At 42.5% G+C, this 26,688-nt stretch overlaps 1 protein-coding gene across 6 annotated transcripts in view; it reads left to right on the plus strand.

Annotated features, from left to right (window-relative positions):
- rnf220a (ring finger protein 220a) overlaps positions 1-26,688 on the plus strand; it is a 164,313-nt gene that overhangs the window by 10,623 nt on the left and 127,002 nt on the right. For all 6 annotated transcript variants that reach the window (XM_040044964.1, XM_040044963.1, XM_040044962.1 and 3 more), the window contains exon 2: positions 2,095-3,298. In XM_040044964.1, coding sequence (XP_039900898.1) covers positions 2,644-3,298 — 655 coding nt within the window. In that variant the 5' untranslated portion in view covers positions 2,095-2,643. The remainder of the gene's footprint in view (positions 1-2,094; positions 3,299-26,688) is intronic.

A 26,688-nucleotide genomic window follows, 5' to 3' on the forward strand; every position in this document is an offset into this window, starting at 1 on the left:
CTGGTCTACTGTACATTTGCGGTAATGTAAAACATCTCCCCCACCAATCTCTCTGTCTCTGGGCCTTCTCCTTTCTCTTGGCAGTTGTTGTTCTGCATGTTTGTGTGTGTGTGTGTGTGTGTGTGTGTGTGTGTGTGTGTGTGTGTGTGTGTGTGTTTCTGTGTGGGAGGCAGAGCAGCGTGCCAAAGCCAAGATCAGGTTTGGAAATTGATTTGAATGAGTGTTGTGGACAGCTGATAGCTATAAAAGATTTTCTCCTTTCATTTCCCAGGGAGTTTCTCCTTTGATGTTGGCTGCTAGTCAACACAGCTTTGAACCTTGTCTAGAGAGGCTGCTACTTGATACTGTGTGAGTTTGTATTTGTTGTGTGTTTATGTATGCACAAGGCTTCACGTTTGACCTTTTTTAAGTTGCATGAGTGTTGAATTTTGATGGCACGAGTGAGACTTTAGATTGCTTTTTTGGGGGGGATAATATATACATATACATGGTACACGTCATATCACTCCTGATAAGCTGTTAAATTATGCATATTTTCTCTTAATCTAGCGCTAAATCCCACCGCTGCGTATTTGTAACAAGCACATCTTTACCTATTCTAAATCTTAACATATTGGACCTTTAACAAGGCAGCCACCTTCAAATTGCCCTTTGGGGATAAAAATCTCTGCAGTGTTATTCTGTCGTTTCATCGGCTGCCTCTCTGCGTTCCTCTGTCCGACCAATCGCATGCTACAATCTAATCCCCGGGAGGGAAAGATTCTAGTCTGTTGCCACGGATGCCGAGAGGTCGTGGGGTCAAGTACGGCTAATTTATTCACTCAGTCAGATTTCCTCTGGCTCGTGGATGGCAGATGGCGAGGCCTGATATGATATCACCCATCTGAATCACTCAAGGGAAAAGGGAGGGAGGCAGAGATGGGGAAGAGAGGGAGAGATGGGAGGGATGAGAGGAGAACAGATTGACAGGAGAGATGTAAAAAGAAAGAGAGGACAGATTAAAATTGGGGGGAATTAAAAGTGGTTAGATGGAGAGATAGGGTAGCATAGCCTGTGAGGATGCAGAGTGTGTTCGCCCCACCAAGTCGGGGCGCTGAGCTGAACATTGAGCCACACAGGCTGTTATCACATGTGTGGGTGTGGGTGGAAGTGTGGATGTGTGTGTGTGTCCTTATCTTAAGACAAGTGGTTCTGGTCCAATAATATCCTGGGAGATGGTAAGAATAAGCGGCTTAGACCAAGATCTGAGATGGAAGAGGGAGGGAGAATAGCTGGCGCTAGGGAGATGAGAGGAGGAGATGTGGATGGAGAGAAGAGGAAGAAGAGGAGGAGGGGATGGATAGATTAGGATGGAGGACAAGGAGGGGGGCATTTGGAAAGAGATGAGACGTAGAGGTTTGCAGAGATCGTAATGGAAAGATGTGATGTGGAAACAGTTTATAGAAGTTTTTTTTAAAGAGAAGGAGGAAAAAAGAGGAGGGCAAACTGAGAGAAGTTTGTGGCTTGAAAAAGTTCTTGGCTTTTTGTCAAAGGGCAGGGATTTACAGGATTTGATCAACAGTGTCAACTCGAGGACACTTTTTCCCAAGAGGTTTTGAGTTTGTAGCTTCAACAACAGTGCTTAAGAACACTCTGTCCCCCAAAGGCTTTGAATTCAAGCCTTGGCTTCCAGCAGCTTCTTTATTAAAAATTTTCCACTCAGCTCCTCTCCTTTCCACTGCATACATACTGAGAGCAAGGCATCGATCTTTGTTGGAAAAGCAGCACGCCTCTTGTTTCTGAAAGTACCTATCATTAAGGAAAGATGAGGAGGTCTAAGATAAATGTGAGAGGGTGTGCAGAGGGATTTACATTTTTACTGTGGATATAAAGAAACAGATGAGCTGATTTGAAGCCCTCTGCAGGCACAGCCAGGACGTTTCTGAACTACCAAAAATGGCGGAATTGACGAGAAGTCTCAAGTAAATACCTGAATATCTAAATTAGTTTATGGGAAGCTTTCAGTTGAAAGGTTACTTTGCACTGAATCTGAAACATTATGCACAGCTCTGAGTCTCAGTTGAAATCTAATGCTTGTGTTTTGTGTGTCCTCAGTTTGGTGACCCCCCTGAAGATGCGGAATCGGCTTTGACGACCTACAGATATCCACCTGTCCCAGAACATTCAACTTAACCAACAAATCCAGCAATCAGGAAGGAGAGAGGAAAAAACGTTATCTAGAACATTCATTGTATTTAATATCAGCACTAACCTAATCCAGACTGCTACTTTAGTGAATGACAGAACATGCCCAATGGCATATACGAGGCATGGAATGATCTGAACTGAACAGAGTTTGAGTTTGGTTATTTGGTTAGAGGCAAAATAGAAAACTTTAGTTCCACTGCAGAGAAATGAACTGAATTTAAGCTAATCTGAACAGATGTTGGCTGAGTCTTCATTTTCTTCAAAAACACTCTTTTCTCACTAAGGGCTGTTTTTGGAGCCCCTTCCTTCAACAAGCCAAAACCTTCAAGTCTCCAACCCGGATTCCCTTACTTCTTCAGACCCTTTCCAAGGGTCTTGGACATTGTTTTTAATCTCATTGAGGAGGAATAATTTCCTCCTTCTGAAATTCCCGCAGCCTTCTTTGTCAATCCAGACATGGACCTCCACCGGGCAGCTTTCAAGATGGAGAGTTCCTCCTACCTGCCCAATCCCCTGGCTTCCCCAGCTCTCATGGTCCTGGCCTCCACAGCCGAAGCTTCTCGCGATGCTTCCATTCCCTGCCAGCAGCCGCGTCCCTTTGGTGTGCCAGTTTCTGTGGAGAAAGATGTCCATTTGCCATTCAACAATGGCTCTTACACTTTTGCGTCAATGTACCACCGCCAAGGCGCTGTCCCACCAGGGTTTCCCAATAGGGACTTTCCTCCATCCCTCCTTCACCTCCATCATCAGTTTGCCCCACCTAACCTGGACTGCTCGCCCATCAGCATGCTGAATCACAGCGGCGTTGGCGCCTTCCGGCCCTTTGCATCGCCTCCAGAAGATCGGGATGGGGCACCAGGAGGGTATCAGTCTGCTTTCACCCCAGCCAAGCGCCTCAAAGGGTGCCTAGATGCAGAGTCTTCACCCCATCTGCGGTACTCTGATGCTGAAGGGAAAGAGTACGACTTTGGTGGTGCACAGATCCCTCCCGGGGGCTCCCCCAGCAGCGCCCTGAAAGCAGTGGAAGACAGTGGGAAAAAGATCTTCGCTGTGTCAGGCCTCCTGTCTGATAGAGAGACTTCATCCAGTCCTGAGGACCGCATTGAACGCTGTAAGTAACCATTCATATCTGTTCCACATCTCGTTTAGCCACATCAAACTATGCAAGCACAAGTGTGACAAACCACAGGAAAAAGTAAATTAGTGAAAACCTAACAGTATGAGCATACAACATACAGTACTAACATTAATGAGGGATTATGGACTGGTGCTTTCAACCTTTATCAACACACACAGTGAAAGAATATCCATTTGTAGTTATCCCTCCTGAATTAGGCACCTGGAAAATCTATAACCAGGAATACTGGGGCATTGGTAATGTGTTGGAGGCGTCTAGTGGAACAACACTCAAACACTTTACGTTGACATGTGTGTCACCTTTCTAAACCATGTTGAAAATATCTAACACATTATTGCTCTAAGGGTGTTTTCCAGGATAAACCCGAATAAATCCCCATTTGCTCTTGTACGATGACAAATTTATACACATGCAATGACTGAGCCAGGTTTTTTTTTTGCATTATACATTAAACCTGTTCTAGATATATTGTTTCAGATATGACAGGTGGCAAAATCACAACTTAAAATATAATAATCTTGCATTAAAAAAACACCCAAACTGATACAGTGATGCAGAAGGGCAAATTTTTCCCATTATTCTACATGCAATTATAATAATAAGGCTTGCAAACTAAACAGATTTACACATAAAGGCACACAGAGTCCACTGTAATTCTAAACTAACTCAAAGTACAACTTGCTGCAGTGTGTAAAAGAATGCAAATGTTCACACATTAGCATCACACACACCAATAAACAATCACATCAATGTTTTTCCTGTCATCATCTCTCCCAGCTTTCCCTATATCCTTGTTTCAAAAGCCCACAAGCTCCACTGGTCACATTAGCATTCACCAGTGGAAGGATGCCATTTGGCCCTCATGCACTGGGAATCTGATTAGTGTGTGAGCATGTGTGTGTGTGTGTGTGTGTGTGCATGCATGTGTGAGTGACTGGTTCAGAGACCGGCCATGCTCTTTGCCATCAGCATTCATCATAGCTCCACGCTGGCAGCCCTGTTGCCAAAAGATTTACCCACATACCCAAAAGCTTGGCAAGCCATGTTTGCGTGTGTGCGCGCAATAAAAGGAAGGTGGAAGAGGAGCTGTAAGAATTCCAAGCGCAAATACGCAAGCATGGGCAAACACTCTTCCACAAACAGCTTTTAGCATGAGCGCCGACAGCTCCTACACATGTCAACAAGCTGTATCGGATCCCAGTGACAAATTAGGAGAGAGGCAGACGGCGACGTGCTTATGGTGTATAATTTAGGCAGTCTTCCCTTTTTTGGTGTTTTTAATTATTCAGCTTTTCTTCTTTTAACTTAACACAGTGTCTCACCTTTGTCGGCTTTTTCTACACTCTTCCTTTTCCCAATCCTCTTCCATCTTTGATCTTGTGTGTGTGTGTGTGTGTTTGAGGGATGCATCCTTGATGGAACACATGAGAGACAGAGGCGACGACCTGAGACTGATCCGATAAAAAAGACCACTGCGGGAAAGACAGAGAGGGTGAGAAAGAGAGGAATAAAGGGAGGAGGAACAGAAAGGAGGAAATTGGGAAGATGACACCCAGTGGTTTTTGCAGGGGGTGGAGGGTAAGAAGGAAAAGAAAGATATCAAAGTGCACAAAATGCAAGAGAAAAGGAAACGAGAACAAAGAGAAGGAAAAGAGAAAAATCTCACAGAGTATGTGAGGTTCATTATGTTCCAGATTTAGCTTGAAATCTAGGCCTGTTTCACGTGAAGCTTAACATCTGTTTGTGGCAGCACTAAGGCACACCTGCACTGCCTTGCTCAAGAGAACTCTGAATGGTGAGTAACACACTACGATGTGCTCATAATTCGTGAGCAATAAGACCGAGGGCAGAGACAGAATGGGAGATGGGTACAGGGCTTCTGTGCTGTCTTTTGGAACGGCTGAATCTGTATCTAATCAGGTTAAATCTTGGCACAAGTAGCCGGCACCTCTACCATAGGCTTCTAATGCAATTGGATGTGCAGAGGCACTGCTTACAGCAAAGAATTATGGGTTCTCCTTCACTGGTTTTGGCTATCCAAGGGAGGCGTAAAGAACAAACAACACTTTGGTACAATCCCATGAGAACAGCGCCCTTGCTGCTTCACACACACATTAGCTAACTAGCAGCCTCTCTCTGTGTGTGTGTTTGTTTGTTTTTTTTACACATACATGAGGCTATTTTTTACTTCCACTGTAAAAAAAAGAAGAAGAGGTTTTTAATGTTCAGGATCATACAGTGGTGACCGTGAGTGTGGTCTAAAAAACGTCATTATTATTGACAGGCATTTCCTCAGGTCAAATACATAAACTAAGATATCATGCTAATTTTCATTTATAGGGTGTAATGTTTTAAACTCTTAACTAAAAAATCCTCAGATCTCCAAGGAAGTTTGCTTAAACTGTCCTGCTTAGCTCATAAGAGTGCATCCAGTGTAGAAGTGACATTGTAAATTTCAGGGAACTTTGAGTCCATGTAAGCCATTAAATCTGCACCTTATCTAGGCTGGGGTTATTTATAGTACATGGGTCTAATTTATGGTTGCTAATAAAGTACTGATATCCTTCTCTCCTTCCAAAACACTAAATTAATTGCATGTGACTTATTGACAAGATTAAGTTCAAAACTTGCTTGTTGCACAATTGTAGTAAAAAAAAAATTCCAATAGGTGCCTAAGTTAGATTTCAGACTCCAGCTTGCCAGTGTTATCTCTAATTACTTACAGAGCTTTGCATACAGTAGTCGGCCACAGGAAAAGAACAGAGCAGAGCAGTTATGGCAGCAGGTATGATACTGATTAAGCAGGTTGCCAAGTGGCTTGCAGATGCACAACAACTCTGAGTAGGTTAAAGCAGCTTAAATAAATGAAGATGATCAACTGGATGTGTACAGGGGTATAAACTGAGCTGTGAGCTGCTGTGAGCTAGCTGATTGGGATTGTCTCTGTGGCCTGCCTGAACTAGTTCTATCTATCTATCTATCTATCTATCTATCTATCTATCTATCTATCTTGCTCGCAACGCCTTCACTTCAGTGCTATCAGGAGGATGCAGATCTTGTTGCTCATGAATGAATTTACACTTAAATTCAACCCATTTTCACCCCTCTTTTCAGTCACGTCTCATGCAAGTTAATCCCAGGTTAGAATGCGAGATTTCTTTTGCTCTACACTTAAAAAAAAGATTTTTGAAAAACTCGAAAAACAATGTAACCCTAACTTCTTTGCATGGAGTTTGCCTCATGCCACTCCAAGCAACAGTGGCCTACTCTGTGCTAAGCCTCCTTAAATCCCTCCACTGCACCGGCAGGCACGTTGGCTGTTAACTAAACTTGCTAACCTGTCAGCCACTAAACCGTCACATAAAGGCCCCATCATGCCTTAAGAAGACTATGCATGTCATATTATGGTAAAAGCTATTACCATTTACTGTATTCACACTGTGGGATTTTAGCAGAAGAGCAAAGGAATACAAAGTGGATGAGGGTTTATGTCAGTAAATGAGAGAAAGGAATTATGGGATGTGTGATTGGTATTAATGCGAGTGTTGACAAATGAAACAATCCACCCTTGCAGTGTACTTGTTTGTTTGTGGAGGGGATTTGACGGTTTTGCGTGACGTGTCAGTGTCACGTTCCATCATCTTTGCCCCCGTCTCCCTCTCTCTTCTCTCGTTCTTTTTCCTGCATCTTTTCCCCATGTTCCCATCCTTTTCCTCTTCCTCTCCCTGTTTATTTTTTTGTGTGTGTGTCTCCCAATAAGAGTGTGTGACAGCTGTAGTCTGTTTGTTGACATTCTCTCCGCTCTCCACATTTACAAGGCTGAGAGATTTACACTGACCCTCACCCCAAATGCCTAGTCCAACTTCCTTGCCTTTTTTTTCTTCTTTTCTTTTGTGTTATGTTCTACACACACACTTTACATACAGGAAAAGTAGGTGAAAAGCCTTATTTAGATGACAAATGTTAAATTTTAAAAAGGAGCAGAAACGTTTGGCAGGAAAAGAAAGTCCAGAAATTTTTGTAGCAACTGAATGAGGGGAAGGAATGTATGAAGGAGGGAAGAGTAGAATCAGATAAAAGAAAGGATGAAAGAGCAGTGGGAAGGAAGGATAGGAAGAAACAGGATGGTGAGATGTTGAGCTGAAATGCAGATCCCAGCTGCTGGACTGAAATAAAAGCAGAAGAATTCTTATGAAAACATGACCGAGACAGGTAGATAGTGATAATACCTACGAAATCTGATCTTTATTCAAGAGCTTCCTAATCATCAATCCAGAAATTAGACCTCAAAGCCTCGCTGGAAACTTTTCTATTTGAAGGGAACGGGTTTAAAAGTCCCATTTCTCTCTGTATTCCCATCAACCAACATCAGGCACAGCTGTTAAAACACACAGCAAGACTCCTTCTCTGCATCCTCCTCTTCGCCTTTCTTCTGTTCTTTTTTTGGTGTCGCCTCCTTTTTTCGCGTGTGTTTATGTTCACCCTCATCTAAAACAGAGCAAATGTCATGTGTGTTGTTTCTTTTTGGGGCTGAGTTGTACAAAAGAAAAAAAAAATCCACGGTAGAGAAAAATAAACTGTAGACGAAAGAGCAATGAAGTTCTCAGAAAGGGATGATGGATGATGTTAGCGGGTGTCAAAACAGATTTTGTCTTGGTTCGGGGTTTTTTTTGTTTTTTTTTTGGTCCATCTTTAGCTGTTAGCGGTCATCACTGTGGGATTCCTGCACCCCAATTCCCACAGACTGACTGTCAGTCAAGCAAAAATTCTTCTACTTGGACTCTTTCTGTCTTTGATTTATTTGGTTTTTAAAACGTTGTATTTTTTTTTGGTCCTTTCCATTCCTTTTTGGGTTCAGAAAGGATTCAGAAACACTCATCCTTCTCCTTGTCCTCACATAACAATCTGCCCTGCTCTTCACTCTTATCCCTCCCACCCACCACCACCACCACCACCACCACCTTCCATCTCTGCCTGTCACGGTCTAGTGGCAGGGTTAAGTTAAGTAAGAGTGTTCTAATAATTAGGACTGGGACTCGCCTGCCTGCTCTCCTGTGTGTGTCTTTGTGTGTGTGTGTGCATCTTCCTGTCAGTGCTTAGCCAGATGTTAAAAGGCTTGTCCCTCTCATGTTGCCTCCCTGTCAGTTGCCAATGTGTGCCACACACACACATACACACACACACACAGGATCATGAGGGACTGTCCTACTTGCGGTAGCTTTGTTTACCCTCAAGTGTGAGCCCTTCTGCCCTTCTGGCAGCTCCCCCAGGGTGAGGAGTGTGTGCGTTTTTTCCCTGTCAATAACAGCCTTTATGCATCCAACTCATATTTTCCTCATATAGCAGTTATAACATGTGAGCACATAATCATTAAAGGCTTCTATTTGAAACAAAAAGCAAAAAGAAAGGAAATATTTTCATATTTCTTGTTGTAAGGAATATGAAAATATTTATTTACTATCGCTCTTTTATGCAAACTCCCCACCCCCTTTCTCTCTCTGGGTGGTAGCTGGAAGCAATTGTCTACTTATGTGTGTGTGTGTGTCAGTTGGTGTGACTCTTGCAGTCATTGTTGCGATGCTGCGCAGATCAAGGATTAGTTGCTTCCTGTCGAGCCTTTTGTCTGCCCAGCCACTCCATTTCAACATAGATCACTTTTGTGTGTGTGTGTGTTTGTGTGTGCATGAGCAGGTTACACAAATGAGCAACTGAGCTGGTTTAAGACACATGAAGGAGCGAGGATGAGATGAGAGGAATCCCTCTGCAGCACTCTGCAAAATATTCTCCAGCCTCAAAAGTGATTTCATCTTGTCTCCTATAATAGGACACCTGCTAACACGGTGACATATAATAACCAGCTTGTTTCCACTGCTGCTTTATTTATCGAGAAAAACTAGAAGCATGTAATAAGGATAACACTCAAATGAAAGGATGTTACTTTGCAGGCAAGTGGTTGCTTTAAAATGAAAGTTTTACACATACACACACACATGCACTGGTTCCGGAATTCCACTTTGTTCCCTCGGTGACATCAGCTCAGCCAATAAAAACCCCCGTGTTAAAACTCCGCTGAGCCTCATACAACTGCAGCACACCTGGCAACACAACACACATTTCTTCTTCTTTTTTTTAATATGGACACACAAATGCACACAATCGGCCTCACACAAGACCCTGGCGTGCCATAGCCCCAAACTGACCTCTGCGGTGTGCTGGCTTTTAAATTTTGGTACATTCGCGGTGCTTCGTCTGAAGAAAGCATGTGACAGGACTTTAACAGCACACAAACCTGATTTATTGCTGTTAATGCTCGTCGGCACAACAAGACGCAAATTGTCATAAAAGCAGCTCAGATATGTTCTTTTTCTTAAAGCAAAGGTCAAGCAAAGCGTTCTGTAATTTGTGGTTTAACTTTCCCCTAAAGGAATCTAAGTTAATGCAAAAATGATTGCCGGGTTACTTTATGCACCTTTAAGTTTTTTTCCTCGGAGGAGCTTCGGGATTCAGACACCTTTTAATGCAGACGTATTAAAACATTCCTTTTTTTCCTGTTTCCTCTCCTTTATCTTATCCTGCCTCCTTTGCCCTGTTCTCTCCCTCCGCTCTGTCCTCCCCCCTTACTCTCCTCTCCTCAGTAATCTAATCTGCAGCCAGTTTGTGGATGCAGTCTACTGTGACAGACCCCCCCAACCACCATCACCACCACACACACACACACACACACACACACACACACACACACACACACACACACACACACACACACACACACACACTCCCCTCCCACTTTTCTCACTTTCACACACACAAACAGCAGGCCCTTTTCCAAAAAAGGCCCACTTCTTGGCAATGCCCCCCTCCTCCACCACTCCCTCCTCACCCCCTCTCTGCCTTGGTCACACCCTCTTTAATATTGAATTATTCATCAAATCTGATTGGTTCCTGCTGATGGCGGCCATGATGCGAGCGAACGATTTGTGTGTGTGTGTGTGTGTGTGTGTGTGTGAGTAGGGGTGTTGTGGGTATGAGATCGTTAGCGCTTCTCAGTGCATTGCTGCTTCACAAAGCTGGACCGGCCCATTCTTCAGTACATGCACACACATGTGCAATTTAATATATAATTATTTTTAATGCAACAGGAGCCACTAAATCATTCCATTTGCACCTGTAGCTTTGTGGAAGTAAGGCCCAACTCTTTGAATGGAAAGTGTGTTTTTGCATAACTTTTCTTCAGGATGGAAGTTGTCATTTAGTTATATGGCAACTTGTGTTATTGCCACCAGCGCTTCCTCACTGGTCTCCTCCATCCGAAAAGTTGCCCCCACTAACCCCTTATCACAAAAGCTTAACATCTGCTGCAGGAAAAGCCCCCAAAGTCACTTGTAAAGGTGAAACAAATCAATAATGCATGTTTTATATGCATGCCAGAGTATGTGTGGATGTGTGTCTGTGTGTGCACGCTCATATGATTTGCATACACCAGAATCTATACTATTCAATACTGGGAGTGCGCTCTGGCATGTGCAGAGATTTAAAGGTTCTATTCGCTCTTTAAGTCTGATGTCATTAAACGCTTCCAGGTTCAAACTCTCCTTCAGTTCTCAACCTCAAATGGACACTGCGGCATCACTGAGAGTTAAAAAACTGTCTAAATTCTTTCATCTTTAATAAAATGATCAGTGTGGCTGCACTGCCGGGGGTAACAATAAAGTTTAACATCTAGAAGATTAGAAGTTAGCAAACAGTTAGCTTGCTTTCCATCTAAAGATGACATACCATGTTCTGACTGAGGGATTTCTGACGAACTGAAAGGTACAACTCTACTATCACTTCGGACATAAATGAAGACAGAAAACCAAACAGCAGCAACATTTGTAGGGTTTACTGAAGTTGGGCTAGCTGGTATATAACGGTGTGCTATGTGGTGGCTAGATACAGAGCTATGGTTAGGATACTATAAAGACATTAGCACACTGACACTGAAGGGTGAACGCTAACCTTTTTTTCCCCTAAATAAAAGTTAACGTGACAGTCTCCGATTGGGTAGAGACAAACACAATCGCAGGGCAGCAAAAAGATGCTGTAAACGGACTAAACTCCACAACTCTGCAATATACTTTTGCATGGTTTTGGATCCTGATCTCAGTTTTATGTACCCATTCAAATCTTTGTTAGCCTCAGAGTGATTCTTTTCTGACCTATTCAAATATTTTGTGTCTGAGCTTTAAAACATGCCGCAGATGAATGGTGATAATAAAACCGTGAGAGGCAGACAGTGACTATTTTTAGGGGTTTGTTCAGATTAAATAGAACAAGATACAAAGCATTAAAACACGTTAAAAAGACAACAGCCTTAATGAGTACAGTGTAGTTTGGACCCAGAAGCAGGTTTCATACATCATCACTTAACAGATAGAAGATAGAAGACTATGTCCCATCATCCACTTAATAAGCACACTGCCTTAATTCAAAATTTATAGTTAGTTAAACCAAGCAGCCTTTGAAAGTGCTCCAACTAAAAGGTCATCTGAAAGCACTGGTCTGAATGAATCATCCCGTGCTCATGTAAAGATACTTCAGCAGCAAACATAATGGTGCGTGATTAGGTTTGTCCACAGCGCTGCCTGTACCTCCGCTATGCTTCTGTATGCCTGTGAAATTGCATTCATGCTGCAGACTTTGTTAAAGGCATAAACAGTCGATGATCACGGATTTGCCCGCACTTCAAAGAAAGATGTGGATAAAGAACGGATGTTTGCGCACATGTGTGTTTGCGATCCCAGACAGCTCGCAAGACACTTCACATTGACCTCGTGGTGCCTCTGCATATCTAGGAGGCATTAGAGGAGCCGAGCCCATGTGTCCACGAGTGTGTTCTTTAAGAGCTGTGCAGACTACGTAATAATCTTTGTCGGTGATCACATCACAATTTTGAACACAGTGAAATTGTGCTAAAAAACAAGAAAAAATACCATATGCACAGCCAAGTGCCCTCTTTAGGTTCTCTTCTTCAGCCTCCTTATTTACACCCCTTTCCTTTGCTTCCCCCCCTGTCAGCGGGGGTGTATGGAAACCCAGCCCACTGTTCAGCAGATGAATAATTTAGCGGTGTGTGTATCATCTGTTTACCGTGCTAATCCATCTGTCAGCAGGCACCTATCGATTCGCGCCTGCCTGGTAATTGTGCATCCGTGCCTCACACACACACACACACACACACACACACACACACACGCAAACACACGCAGATGAGCATCCACAAGCCCACACATTTAGTATACACACACACACGCTCACACACCTATATGATGTGCAGGTTAGCTCATATTCAGTTCCTGGAGTTGTCAGCTGGCTCTCTAGACAGTTCATTTACACTGAGTCAAACTGAATTTAGGGTCAAGGTCAGAAAAAGTGTCCTAACATCGGATGCAACACATTGGAGAGTTTTTGTTTTAGAATATTTGAAAAGGTTTTTTTTTTTTATGTTTCTTGAAGAAACCCCCCCCCCCAGAAACATCCATTAATATATAACATTCATGTTCTTGGATTTAATTACATTTTTGTTGGAGCTATAATGAACATGTCTGTCCATCTGTTCATCCATTCTCCTCATGTGAGACTAGGTGTTGAGCAATCAACCTTGGCAAAGAGGTACATCTTAGCTGATTGTTCTTATATATATATATCACATATTATGATGTAGTTGTGTTGCCTGTTTATCACCTACAAATGTAATGCCTTCCAAAAGCATTCTATAATTTTAATTTCACGTTAGTAATATCGTCCCATAACATCTGAATTATATATGCTATATATTTACATCATTCTTGACACTAAACACCTAAAAATAATAACAATAAAATCACAGACCAAACAATACCATAGCATGGGAATCTATTAGTTTGCAGATGAAACACTTTCTTCAGTGCCAGTGACATAACCACAGTTTTAAAACTCCTCAAAGTACTCTTCCAGATTCTACTTAAAGTAATCAGTTGTTGATCAAAGGGATGACTTTGATCTGAAAAAAGGAAGAAAGTAAAATGTGTAAAATGTGTCAGTGAAAGTGGGAATTAGGTGAAATTGAGGAAGAAAGAATAACCTCCCTTTCTCATTTGATCGTTCTGAGAGAATTATAGCTCCTTCTTCCATCCTTAAATAATCTCCTTGCTGATTTAGGCAGGATTGTCTCTAGTCATCGCAGTTTCCCATCTTCACCTTCTTTCCTTTTTCAGACAGACTTTGTAGTTCAAGTTTACGAAAAGCTTTAATATTAAATACTCAGTGCTGGGGCATTTTAACTTGCTGCACAAGGAATAAATAGTTATATACAGTAAATGTAATACTTCATTAAGTGATTCTGAAATGTTAAAGGAGACAGACAGAAAGAAAGTGAGGAGGGAAAGAGAGAGGCATCGTACTACCAGAGAGAACGGCGCTATAATGAATCCATGGGTGACCACTGATGGTTGTAATTATCAAATGGCTGGTTTTAAAAGCTCATTGATTGATGTCATTAGCTCCATGAGTGATTACTAATTGCTGTTCTAGTATGTTAAGCACACGGGACGCATACACACACAAGCGACATACACATGTGAAAACATTCATGAAACACACACACACACACACACACACACACACACACACACACACACACACACACACACACACACACAACACACACACATTCCCATGCTTGGATCTATGTGTCAGATTTGATTATATAGGGGTTTTTTAGCGATTGAGGAACAGTAAAATGAAATAATATACAGTGTGAAACATGGCAGGACTATATGTGTTGCTTTTGCATAAAAAGTCCACATTATATGATTTATTTAATGATTGTGGGTCCTTTGATCAGCTTTTTAATTACTAAGTAGGAATATCCAGAAAATTAGGTGATTATCTACTTAACTCAGATTTTTTTTCTTTTGCTGTGAGACTTAAGTCCCATTCACACCTGTTTACCCTCATTATTCGCCCTTTGTCAATTCATGTTTGTTTATCTGTACAAGAATTCTTGCATTCACTTCTAAAAGATTTTCATAAATAACAGCAAATAAAACCACAAACTGTTATCTGCTCAGGAGACACATAATCCAGGTCGACTTTAAGCTTTAAATATACTGAAGAAGAAATAAAACACATTCCCAAGGATGCCAAATTTTGCCTGTTTCTTAAAATTGCTGACATCTCCAAGTTGGGCAAAAACACTTTTCTTGAATCTGTGCCAACAAACTCTGAATGTATGGAAGCTTCTGAAAAGGTCCCTTTTGCATCACATTGACCGAACAGGTTAACCTTGATTTTTTTGTGAAGAGGTAAATTTCAACCTTAACGTTGACCATTTTTTAAAAACCTAGCCAAGTTTGTTCCTGTGCCTAAACCTATCCAGTGAGCAAAATCTACTGAGTGAAAACCAAACCAAACAAAGGTGCACAGCGCAGAACACTCTGTGAACTGCTGTTAACTCTTTGACAAACTTGTGGTATAGTTCAACGCCATGCTTATGCCTTTAAAGGAGGATGGGGTGCATAACCAACTGCATCTATGTGAAGCGTAATATGTGGTCCAACAAACGTGTCTGTCTGCATGCATGTTTCTGTTCAGACAGCCCTTTGTACAGTAGAACTTTGCTCCTCACCACAGCTGGCTGATCGACCAACAACATCACAAGCCAAGAGTGGCCCACAAACCAGTTGTGCCACATTGTAGACCATCCAGTAACAGGGCTGTCTGCAGGCAGACTGGCCATCGCCAGACAGGAGCGGACAGCGAACGCACCGCCCGCATTGAACCATAAATTCCGCTGTATTTGATCCGTGGAATGTGAATGTGTTGAAAAATAGCAAGTAAATCAGGCATAACTTTGCAGCATACCCCAGTGTAAAGCAGAATGACATTTTAGGCAATAGAATGTGGGAATACCATTAATATTTAAGGGGTGTCAACTCACGAGACCCAAAGGGATATTTCTGGAAATAAAGACAAGTGGTGACTAGCAAGGCATTACAGAAAGGCCTACAAGATATTTTTTATATACAGCTGTCCCTGCTTAAATTCTAACTATTCAAAAGGCCCACTTTGAGTCTAAATTACCATTACTGCTCGATGTGTTTATTTATGTCCTCGGGCGTCGCACTCGTTCCTCTTTGGTTTCTGCATGATTGTCTGTCCGGACCTGATTTACGACACTCGCCGGCGGTGTTGGTAGATCGTGTTCTGCTGTTCAAACCTGGATTTCACTGCCCTTCTCTCGCACCATCTCTCTGTCTCACACACGCCCACATATGCAGTCCAAACATATACACACTGAGCAGGGTATGTAGCAGGGTTCATTTCGATGTGGAACGTCTAATATCACGTCCCGATGGCAAAAATGTTCGGAATTCTCCCCTCTTGGAGAAGCGCTTCATCCATGTGTGCAAGTGTTTTCTTCCATCTGTTTTTTTTCCTATATGTGTCTGTGTGTCTCCATCTGTGTGCGCATGTGTGTGTGTGTGTGTGTGTGTGTGTCAAGGGGTGTTAGAAGCAGGCAGGGGCTTAGCAGAGCAAAAGAGAGCAAATCTGTCAGCTCTCCCTGGGCAGACAACCCTTCTGACCCTCATTCAAAGACATATTGATTCTCCTCTACACCCAACAGGGGAGCGCGTGTACACACACACACACACACACACACACACGTGCACGCACACGTGCACGCACAAGTGTGTTGCACAACCTCTTTTCTCCTTGCTTCATTTACAAGACTTTTTTCCTGCAACATTATTAACTAATCACATATGTGTGGAAAAAGTGGCAATGAAATGAAATCATTTGCGTCTACACACAGGGCGATTCATTCGAGAGAGATTCACATCTTCAAACACCGTCTGACCTAGTTTGTTGTTCTTTGGGGTTTTCATTTGTCTTGCTCTATTTCCTGTCTGTTACATACTTGGTTTGGTTTGTATAAGAAATATAAACCTAGCATGCCACAGAGACAAGCTTTTCTCTTATCTTAACACTGACACCGTATTAAACCTCGCTGTGCACTTGTTAGCTCTATCTTGTTTCTAAGAAACAAGCCTAATGACCTATGGGATGTCACCAGTCGGGGCTTTGCAGACTGTTAGGGACCCATTGTGTGCTTTCGTGTAATTGCCGGAGTGTTGTCACACAAAGCTCGGGTCAGAATTTAAAGACTAGTGGTGGGAAGATTGAAAATCAACCTCACAAATCATACTGAAGATGGTGTTAACTAAAGCTTTTTGCTGTGTGCTGCCAAACTTTGTGGAACAACTGCAGGGCCCGTAAATGACAAGGCAACAGTAACTGCGCTGGACTGTGTTTAGTCTGTGCGCCCTTCATGACACGATACCAGAGATGGAAAAAGTCAGAAAGAAGAAATTGTTTGTGTGTTTAAAAATATCTGCGCTAAAAATCTTTAAATATTTGCAACACGCATTCCTTTCAATATGAGACGCATGCTTAGCAGAAAATGCAAATTTACAAAGAAACCATTTGCAAGGAAGTGGTTGTGTTCTCTAACTGAAAATATGATCAAAACCCACTGTAAGAGAAAGTAAGATAAAGGTATCTCCCTTTGGTTTTTGTATGAAGACATTAAGTAAACTTAACCTCTGCTGTGCATTAAAAACAATTTCATACAAAAACCCTGTTTGGCTTCACTGCTAATATAGCTTAGCATAAAGACTGTAAAAAGGAAAAAACTGTCCCCCAAAATTGATTAATAAGCATGAACGGTAAAGGGAAATATGAATATTCTTTTTCTTTTCTGACACTTTCACTGCTCCATGCTTTAGCTAGTTGTGAGAACTCAAAAGATTGAAGTTGTTGGCTGGAAAACCAAAACAATGAGCTGAAAGACGCTAAAGCACTTTGTTAATTTGAGAGGAACTCTTGTGGCCATCGTGATAGTTCTCTCTAAGTGTGTCACTACAAGCCAGAATGTACACATTAAACCAGTAATTTGGCACCTCCCTCATATAAAACCCCTCAGCAGTGCAGCTTTAAAGAAGCCAGCCTTTAGATTTCTGCCAGGCTTGAATCTGTGCACGAAAAACAACACTGACTTTGCTTCAATGTCAGGAAAGCTCGTTGCACATATCTGTGAGTATTGGCGCTCACTGTTAGGTCACATGTCTTGCGACCCGGCCCAGCACCTCAGTGCAAGGTCTGTGGTAATGGCTGGTCACCGGGGGCGACCGGTCGCGGCCGTTTGTGTGGTGTTGGAAGGTAAAGACTTGACATGCTGGGTTTGCTGTCTGCAGCGTGGTTGTGCCGTGGTATAATGTCGACGGGCCACATGCTGACCCTACCACTACATACACTCACACACAGACACACACCCATAACACGGTCAGTGGTATAAGCTGAAAAGTGCCGGCTGCAGTAATGAAAGGCAGGTGCACCGGAGGCCAGCAGAGGAAGAGGAAGAGAAAATGAGAAAGGACAAAAAGAACATGTGAAAGTCAAAGCAGGTGAAGAAGAGTGACTGATTTGTGGACATTTGTGGACACACACTGTGTGTGTGGTGCGTGTGTGACAGAGATACAGGTGTTCTGTGTCTAATAGTAAGATGGATAGAAAACAAAAAAGCAGAACATGTTTCCTCTGTGTGTGTGCGTGTGTGTGCGTGTGTGTACATATGTTAATGCGCTGTAGCACCTGATGGCACTTTGGCCAACCCAGTCCTGTCATCACCGCATTCATAATTCACATCAATACACGCACCCACACACACACACGCGCGCGCACATCAATAAGTGGTCAGAATGCTAATTGTGACATTCGACCAGGGTTGACAAATTAACCACGGCCTCTTTAAATATTCAAATCCTCCTGAATTAAAGGTGCATGTCACCCAACTGACACTTTTAATTTATATAACCTAAAAGGAGAATGTGATGGCTGTGAAGGTCTTGGTTAAATGGTGTATAATCAGTGTGGGCCCACACACATTCTTACCAGGTTTGATATCACGGTCATGTTAACGCGCTTGATAAAGAATACTCAGCTGTTCCAAGCGAAATAACCCACCTATCATTTGTTTCATAACATATGTAGATATGTTGTTTCTTTTTGTTACGCTATTTCAAAATCATTCTTCCACAATTGCCTCCTAAGAAACAAATGACACAGTTTTCTTTGTCAACCACTAACATGCTGAGGACTTTAGTTCTGCTTTGCTCACGCACTCTTACAATTTGTGGATGCCACGACTTCTGATTATGCGTCTCCCATAAATGGAGGAGTGCATATCTGAATTTGAAATCATAAACAAACATCCTATACATCCCCTCGTCTTTATCTGTTTCTGTCTCCCGGTTCCTTTGTCACTGTCTCCTCTATTCCTCTCTCTCACACACACATACTTAACACACAGACACACACAGAGCGGGCCACAGATGGCATGGTGGTGTCAGGGCGAGAGGGGTTTGTTAGGATCAAAAAGCTCCAGTGTGTGGGCCCCCTCCACCCTTCACTTGCTTTCTTCTTCTCTTTCTCTTTCCGTTTGTCATTTTTATTCCTCCCCTTCCTCTGCTTTCAATCTCGCTTCCTCTCTCGCTCTCCCTCTCCACCCCACCATGCCTTTCTTTCTCTTGCTCCGTCTCTCTTCATTTTTTCCCCTAATCTGTCCATCAGAAGTGTTGATAAATTATTCATGCCCCTGTCTGTCCCCGAAGCCTTGTCACCTCTCCTCCATTCGCCAGTTTCCCTGCTTCCTCTCTCCTCTGTCGCCTTCATCCCTTCCTCCTCCTCCTCCTCTTTGCTCTCATCTCCTCTTTCCTCTTCTCCACCTCCTCCTTTTCCTCTCCACTCTTGCAGAAAGCTCGACCACACACGATCTAGCATCTAAAGCCAAAGTGGTGCGAGTTAATAAAAAGATCCTGAATTGCTCCAGAAACTTGAAGTTTATCCTTCAACACTCATGGTTTGTGTCAAATCGATTGCTTACAACACGAAATATTGTTCTGATTATAGGAAAGGCATTTGGGAAAGATTGAATTTCCCTTTACTGTTTTCTTTAGCAAAATTAATTGAAGCGAGATGCACTATTTAACTGAACTTGGCGTTTACTGTCTCTTTTAGTGGATGGAACAGAAAAAAAACCTTTATATCACAATTTAAAAAAAAATACTTATATTTAACCCCCTGCTTCCCATATGTGACCAGATCGAGTTCAGAACCAAAGTAAGTAAAAGAAAGACAGTAAAGCAAAAGAGGTCGAATGTGGGGAAATGTGCAATAGAAGAGGTAATCTTGTGGCTAATCCAACATGCTCTCCCCAAACAATTAAACACTTGTTTATGTCTGCTTATACTGTGGGGCACTTCCACACACATGAACACTCGAGTGCAGTTTTCAGAGAGATAAAGTTTGCTGCGGAAAGCTATTAATCATAGGAAATCCAGATGAATACAAAGTTAAGGTGTCTAGTGATTAGTGATAAATTGCCTTGTATTTCCCCATAGGTGGTGTCTGTTTGTGCGTGTGTGTGTGTAAGGATTGCATTTTAGATGTCTGTGTTTGTTGGCTGATGCGGGGGTGTAAAGCACTTGGGCTGAACCCTCGGGACATTAGAATGCGACTGCGTGCGGGCGTGTGTGCAGCCACGTGTGTGTTTGTGTGTGTCACGTATGGCCTCTCCCTCAAAAGATGGGCCTGTCGCAACCACTCTCATCCCGTTTACCACCACGATTAATACATTTTAAAAAATGTCCCCTCCACTTTCCCTCCGCGCCATTCACATACACACACACAAACACACACACACAGACACACTGTTCGCTATTCAGCAGAGGTTACTGCAACATCAGCAGGACGCACAACACTGCCTTTAGAGGCTGATCAATCTGTACTGCTGCTCGCACTGATGAATTACAGAAGTCAAGAATGAAAGAGAGAGGGGGGGGAGAAAAGGAGGCAGGGGAGACCGCGGAGGAGTGAGAGGGTGAGGATGAGGAGAAGATAAAAGAAGACAAAGATGTATGTCAGGGAAGACAGGGGCAGGTGGAGGAAACGGCGAGGAAAACATGAGCCATAGATGGTATGGCGACGATGGTATCGATGAAATAACATACGGGTGTAAAGGGGAGGCTAAAAGTTCTTGAAGAAAAATCCAGGGAAGCAAACACCCCAGGAATAAAGAAGGAGTAGAAGAAATAAAGAAGATAGAAAAACAGAGCAGGCGCCCATCACATGGATCTCTCATTTACTCGTGGAGCGAGTCCGAGAACAGACAGACAGATGATATACAGAAGCCCGGCGCTTGAAATTCCTCCCTTGCTGTTACAGTTTGAGAGACAGGAGGAGTTTATGGCCGGGGCGATATGTTAGGCTTGAATAGACGTCTTTGTTTTATGGAATTGAGACTCTGTGACGTTGTGCTGTTTTAAAGAGTGACATAGGGTTTGGAGGTTGATAATATGTGCTGTGTTTACAGGTGAGCAGTACTTTGCTACAAAGGCTCATACGGTCATAGACACTAGTGGTGATCTCTGAAGAATCATTGTTCAGGTGTGCATTCGTCCTTACGTCCAGGCTGGACTGGTGCAATAAGTTATTATCAGGTTGTCCTAAAAGTTCCTTAAAAAGCAAGAGTGTTGACAGGGACTAGAAGGACGGAGCATATTTCTCCCATATTAGCTTCTCTTCATTGGCTCCCTGATAAATCCAGACTTCTCACACAAAAGGTCTTAAACAATCTGGCCCCATTCTATCTTAAAGAGCTCATAGTACCATATCCGATAGAGCACTTCACTCTCAGACTGCAGCCTTACTTGTGGTTCCTACTTGTGGATATTTAAAAGTAGAATTGGAGGCAGAGCCTTTAGGCCCCTCTTCTGTGAAACCAGCTCCCAGTTTGGATTCAGGAGACAGACACCCTTTCTACTTTTAAGATTAGATTTAAACTGTTCTTTTTAAAAAGCATATAGTTATTGATTGATGAATGGATTGATCAGGTGACCCTCGAGCCTCCATTAGTTATGCCGCAATAGTCCTAGGCTGCTGGGGACTTCCTCACTCACCGTGTGTTTAGTTTTTCCTTCCCACTGTCACCAAGTGCTTGTTCACAGAGGCTCATAGGGATGTTGGGGTTTTCTCTGTGTTACTGTAGGTCTTTACCTCATAATGTGAAGCACCTTGAGATGACTGTTGTTGTGATTTGGTGGTAGATAAATAAAATTACATTGAATCATATTGCTAGTTTCACATTATTTAGCCTACATCCATTTCTCAGAAGACACTGTTAATTATTCCAGTTCATTCCCTCAAACAGCTAACCATATTCCAACTTGAGAAAAAAACGTTGCACCAGAGTTCTTCCCTCTATTCACTCATCTGTTTTCATTTTCTCCCAAACAAAAACATAAATAAACTTTACCCTCCATTATGTGAGACAACATGTGAAATATCTTCTTTTTTTCCCCCACTTCCTCCCTCTCCCCCTATTCTTGCTGGTGATAAATCCATAGCTATCTATGACAGCTTTGTTGCTGCTGCGAGGCCCCTCCTGCCTTGTTTAGCTGTGATTCGAGCCGACAGCTTTAGGAGCGTGTCTTTATTTAAGAGCTGCTGTAATTACACAGGCTTTAGCATATGTAGACGGCCAGATATGATTCAAAGCGCCACGACAGGGGAGAGTGGAGCTCAACGGGTGAATGAGAAGAGAGATAAAGCACAATGGCAAGAAGACCAAGAGAGCGAGAGCGAGAGAGAGTGAGAGTGAGGAGATGGAGGGAACGAGGGGTGGAAAGAGACAGAGAGGGAGAGATATGGTGAGCAGGGCAGACTGATAGAGCAATTGAGAGACGAAGAGAGGGCAGTCGGGAGGAGGGGGGGAGAGGAAGAGATATGGTTTGGCAAATAAAAGAGCAGCGCGGTGCTGCTGCAAACTGTTCGCCTTATGATGCCTCATTAGGGCTTAGGGCTGCAGATAGTGCCTGTTAGAGAGATCTATGGCCTCAGCGCTGAGAGAGAGGCAGAAGGAGAGAAAGAGAGAGGAGCAGATCATGACAGAGGGAGAGAGAGATGCGGTAAAACAAGAAAAAAACAGAAGAGAGAGAAAGGCAAAGATTAAAGGTGCTATGTGCGTCATTTAGCTTTAACACAGGTCATGAAGTTACATATAAATATCGCATAAATATAATGCCAGTCCACTGTTGGGTCACAGAGGGCATTTTTCTGTTGGAATCTCCTTGATTTTGTTTAAGTTAACCAAATACGAGTCCAATGGATTATCTTCTTACTGTAATGATGGCATGTGTATTATATATATATCTGCATGTACCTGAACTCCTCTTTAACATGTGGGCCAATCTGAACTTAACGGTTATGCAAAAATTGTATCTGCGGCAGAATTTTCTTTGACTCGCCACTAAATATTTTTTGTTTTGTACTCATTGGCAGTGCAGTCCTTGCCACAGATAGTCAGCTGTTTGCAGTTTAAAAATATAATATACCTCTTATTTACATCATATGTACATCATATATTTATAATAACCACGATATTTAGAATTTGTTAAAAATGCTCTTATGATGATATAATAATGAATTCCTCAGTTGTTTTCTTTCATCTCTTTTGTGGTGTTTACAGACTCTCTCAGGACCTTCATGCATATTTAGTTTAATGAATTTCCCAGGAAAGAAAACACTTTTGAAACAAAGCATTGTTGCCATTTTATAGACACCGATAATCTAATTTTGTGACAGCTCAATCTTTAAACAATCCTGTCTTTATTTTCAACTTTTTGCTCCCAGTGCTTCAAATGAACAAAGATGAGGGTTAAATTGATTGACATGATTTTATTTTGAACCCAGAAAAGGAAACAGGAAAGGAAGGAGGACACGTGGGACATGCAAAATGGATTTTTGCAAATGCTATAAAGTATTTATGCTTTTGACAGTGCAATTAATACAGTATACAGAATAGGATGGTACAAAAGTTAACAAATTTAAAATCTTGCACAGTTTTTCTAGTAGTGTGCTCTGCAATTTTATCCCTACTGAGGGTCTGCGATTGGTTCAGCTGCAATGTCTGAGCCAATGCTGGTCTGAAAACAGTCTAATTTAACATGAGATAAGCAGGAGAGAAAACAAGCAATTGTTCTAAATGAGGGACAAAAGTCGGTGAAAGGCGCTGCGTGTAAACAATCAGACGCTGTCCGGGCCACAAAGGGAAAAGACCAATGGCTGCTAAAATAAATGTCTTCTTTAGCATGTGTCAGAAAGATAGAGGACTGTATATCACTGGACTACACAAGCACTAATTAGGGACCGGTCTTTAAAAAGGATAGAGCGAGGCAAAGAAAGAGAGAGGAAGAGAGAGAGAAAGACAGGAGGAAGACTGAAGGAGGACCGTTAATCCACCACCCGCTTCTACAGCAGGGAGCGTGTTAGATGTTCCACCATGGGAGACGGCCATAAATTAACGGCACAGCCTTTAACGCTGCACAAGCTCACAATGCGATACAGATGCAGCGTTACATTGTACATGATACCAGCTGACACAAGTGTCACCACTCAGTGATGAATTACTTTCATCAGAGAGACTACACAAATCAGCTGCCAACTGCTCCCTCTCTCTCACACACACGCAAACACACACACACACACACAAACTGTGAGGGGAAGCATAATCAGGAGGCATTTTGCTACAGTTATCCAAAGTAGTAAATCAGAAGCTGTTCTTTCCATCATGAAAGGCCGTTCCTTATCTGCTAGCTACAGGTGTGTGCATGTTTGTATATGGACTGATGGTTATCTTTATCTTGTAGCCACAGAGGGGTCTTTTGTGGTCTGCTGCTGATAAGCTGTCTGCACACATACCTAACCATAAATCTAGCTAGCCTCTACATTAACCAATATTGGTGCTAATGAGGCATAAGGAAAGGGAAAGTGCACGCAGCGTGATCATATTTGTTTGTGTGTGTGTGTGTTTTAATAATTGCTTTGTAATTTCCATGGGGATCTTGTCCTGGTTTCCTGTGAAATTTATTTGGTAGATTCATAAGAGCTGGATACCTAGTGCCTCAGTGGGCCTCAGAGACTACTTTGTCCCACATACGGTGCAGCCGTGCTTGCGTTAAGACCAGACAAATGTGAACATATGCATTACCCACTGCCCTCAACCCTACTTAGGACCTTCCCCTTTCCTAATCATAGCACGCTTGCAGAAACAACAATGTACAGTTCACTCGTACGCCTCCGACCGCCTCTCCATGGCTCAGACACGCATGTCCTTCATCCTAACCACCGCTATTTCCCTAACTGCTGCTCGCCTCGCCCCAAAGGACTCCTTCTACTTGCTGATCATAGGCATGATGGCCTGCATGCAGGACGCTCTGCAGGGTGCTCTAGAAGATGTAAGATGCAAGGTGACAATTGAGCAGACCCCTGCATTCGACCACCTGTTCCCCCAAGAGATGAAAACCAGCTTGAACTCAGTGGAAGCAGCTGGAATTTTGAGGGAAACATCAGCTGAATGAAATGGTAAATGGACTGGTTCTTGTATAGCGTTTTTCTACTCTACCTGAGGACTCCAAGTGCCACGTTCACATATTCACACCCATTCTTACGAGCACTTTTTTCTATGCGTATCTGCTTTCTAACATTAACACAGAACACATTGGGGTTCATATACCAAGGATATTTGGCGTGCAGACTGGAGCAACACCACCAACCTACATTAGCAGATGACCTGCTCTACCTGCTGAACTACTACTTGTGCTCAAAATGTGATGTGGACGAACATTTGTCACTGAAAACATCTACAGGTTTTTCAGCAGGGAGAGTGAACAGGTGGGGAAAAAATCCACCTTTTAAATTTCATTATTATCATCTAGCAACAGGTCCACTTGGGCAAACAAGTTGAATTAATTAGTCAGGCAGAGTTGCAATAAAGGCTTCTAGTGCTGAACACTTCAAACGGTTAAAAAGTGACCACAGTCCATTCACACTAATAGCGGTTTAAATGGGTGCAAAATGTTTGGTCTTCCTCAAATTGTTCTTCCTAATTGGACCTATTGACTATTTGTGCAATCACAGTACATCACTATGCACGTACAGTAGATTAGAGAGTGGAACAGCAGCCTCTCCTACATCTTTTTTCTGTGTTTCTGCCTCTCCTTTTGTCCCCTTCTCAGGGTGTAATTTGCAATTAAATTGAAAGATGCTTTAGCGGAGCGCCCGTTGAAGAATTAGCAGTGTTGACAAAAAGGTTTGCAATACGTAATGATGGCAACAATACAAAGAAATGATTAAGGTATAACGCAATCATTTATGCTGCCTTTGTTTTCTCTTTGCATATCTCCTTTTGCTTTCTGTATACCAGCAGGTAAACAGCCTCATAGCTTGTAGCGGTTATGTGATTCAGTAGCGTGGCGCGTTTCCGAATGGTAATTTGCAGAAATGAAAACTTAATCAAGCGTGCTGCAGAAGTGGTCCTGAATAATTTAACAGCGAGGGGAAGGATAGGTACGAGGAGGAGGAGGGTGTCAGGAGATGAAGGGAAGGATGAGAAGAGTTTCTTCCCTGTGTGCACCACTCTGAGTTTACTTTTCTGTTCACCGGTTCTGTTTTTTTGGTAAATGCTTGTTCACGTAAGGCTTGTTGTGGCTTACATTTCTTTTTCATTTTCCCCGTCAAGTTTTTACCATCTTTCATGCTTTTGTTCCTTTCTCGTTTGGTGATTCCTGTTGTTTCTTTGCTCCCTCTGCTCTGCTACTATCATTTGCGTCTTCCGCTCTTCACCTTTTTTCAACAGTCTTTCATCTTTTTTCCATTTCTTGCACACGTCACAGCCGTTCATGATGCACTCGTTTTGGACAGTGTATATGCAAAAAAAAACAAATCTTAATTTGGAAGAGTTTATCTTTGTCAGATGCTTTCTGAGAGGGTAATTAATTACTTAGCCCCACTTAAACTTTTAATATCTTCCTTTTCACACTCTATCCTTGATTAATTTCTCATCCTGGGAAAGAAAGAGTTTCATTAATACAAAAGCCATTAGTCTTCCTGCAGAAGGGAAGCCCATATTTGGTTGTTACAGATGAATCCCTCAACCCCTTAAATGATTAGAGAGGTACAGGATAAACATTTTTCTTCTTTGCGACCAGACTGGGGAAACGCTGCAGATAAGTGCCAGTAATGGCCTACTTCTGCCATGCTTTCCCCCCCTCTTTTTTCTTTTAATAAAATCAACCATGTCACATCATAAAGACACCATCCACTGAAAAATGATTTATTCGACTCTCTTTGCAGTGGCAAAGCGTTGACTGCAAAGACAGTCAACGCTTTGCCACTCAGGCTGCTGATTGAGCTGATAGAATTATGATATTTTTGCAGCTTACCGC

Source organism: Simochromis diagramma, unplaced genomic scaffold (assembly GCF_900408965.1).
Source record: "Simochromis diagramma unplaced genomic scaffold, fSimDia1.1 OVJJ01000663.1, whole genome shotgun sequence".
Classification (NCBI taxonomy): domain Eukaryota; kingdom Metazoa; phylum Chordata; class Actinopteri; order Cichliformes; family Cichlidae; genus Simochromis; species Simochromis diagramma.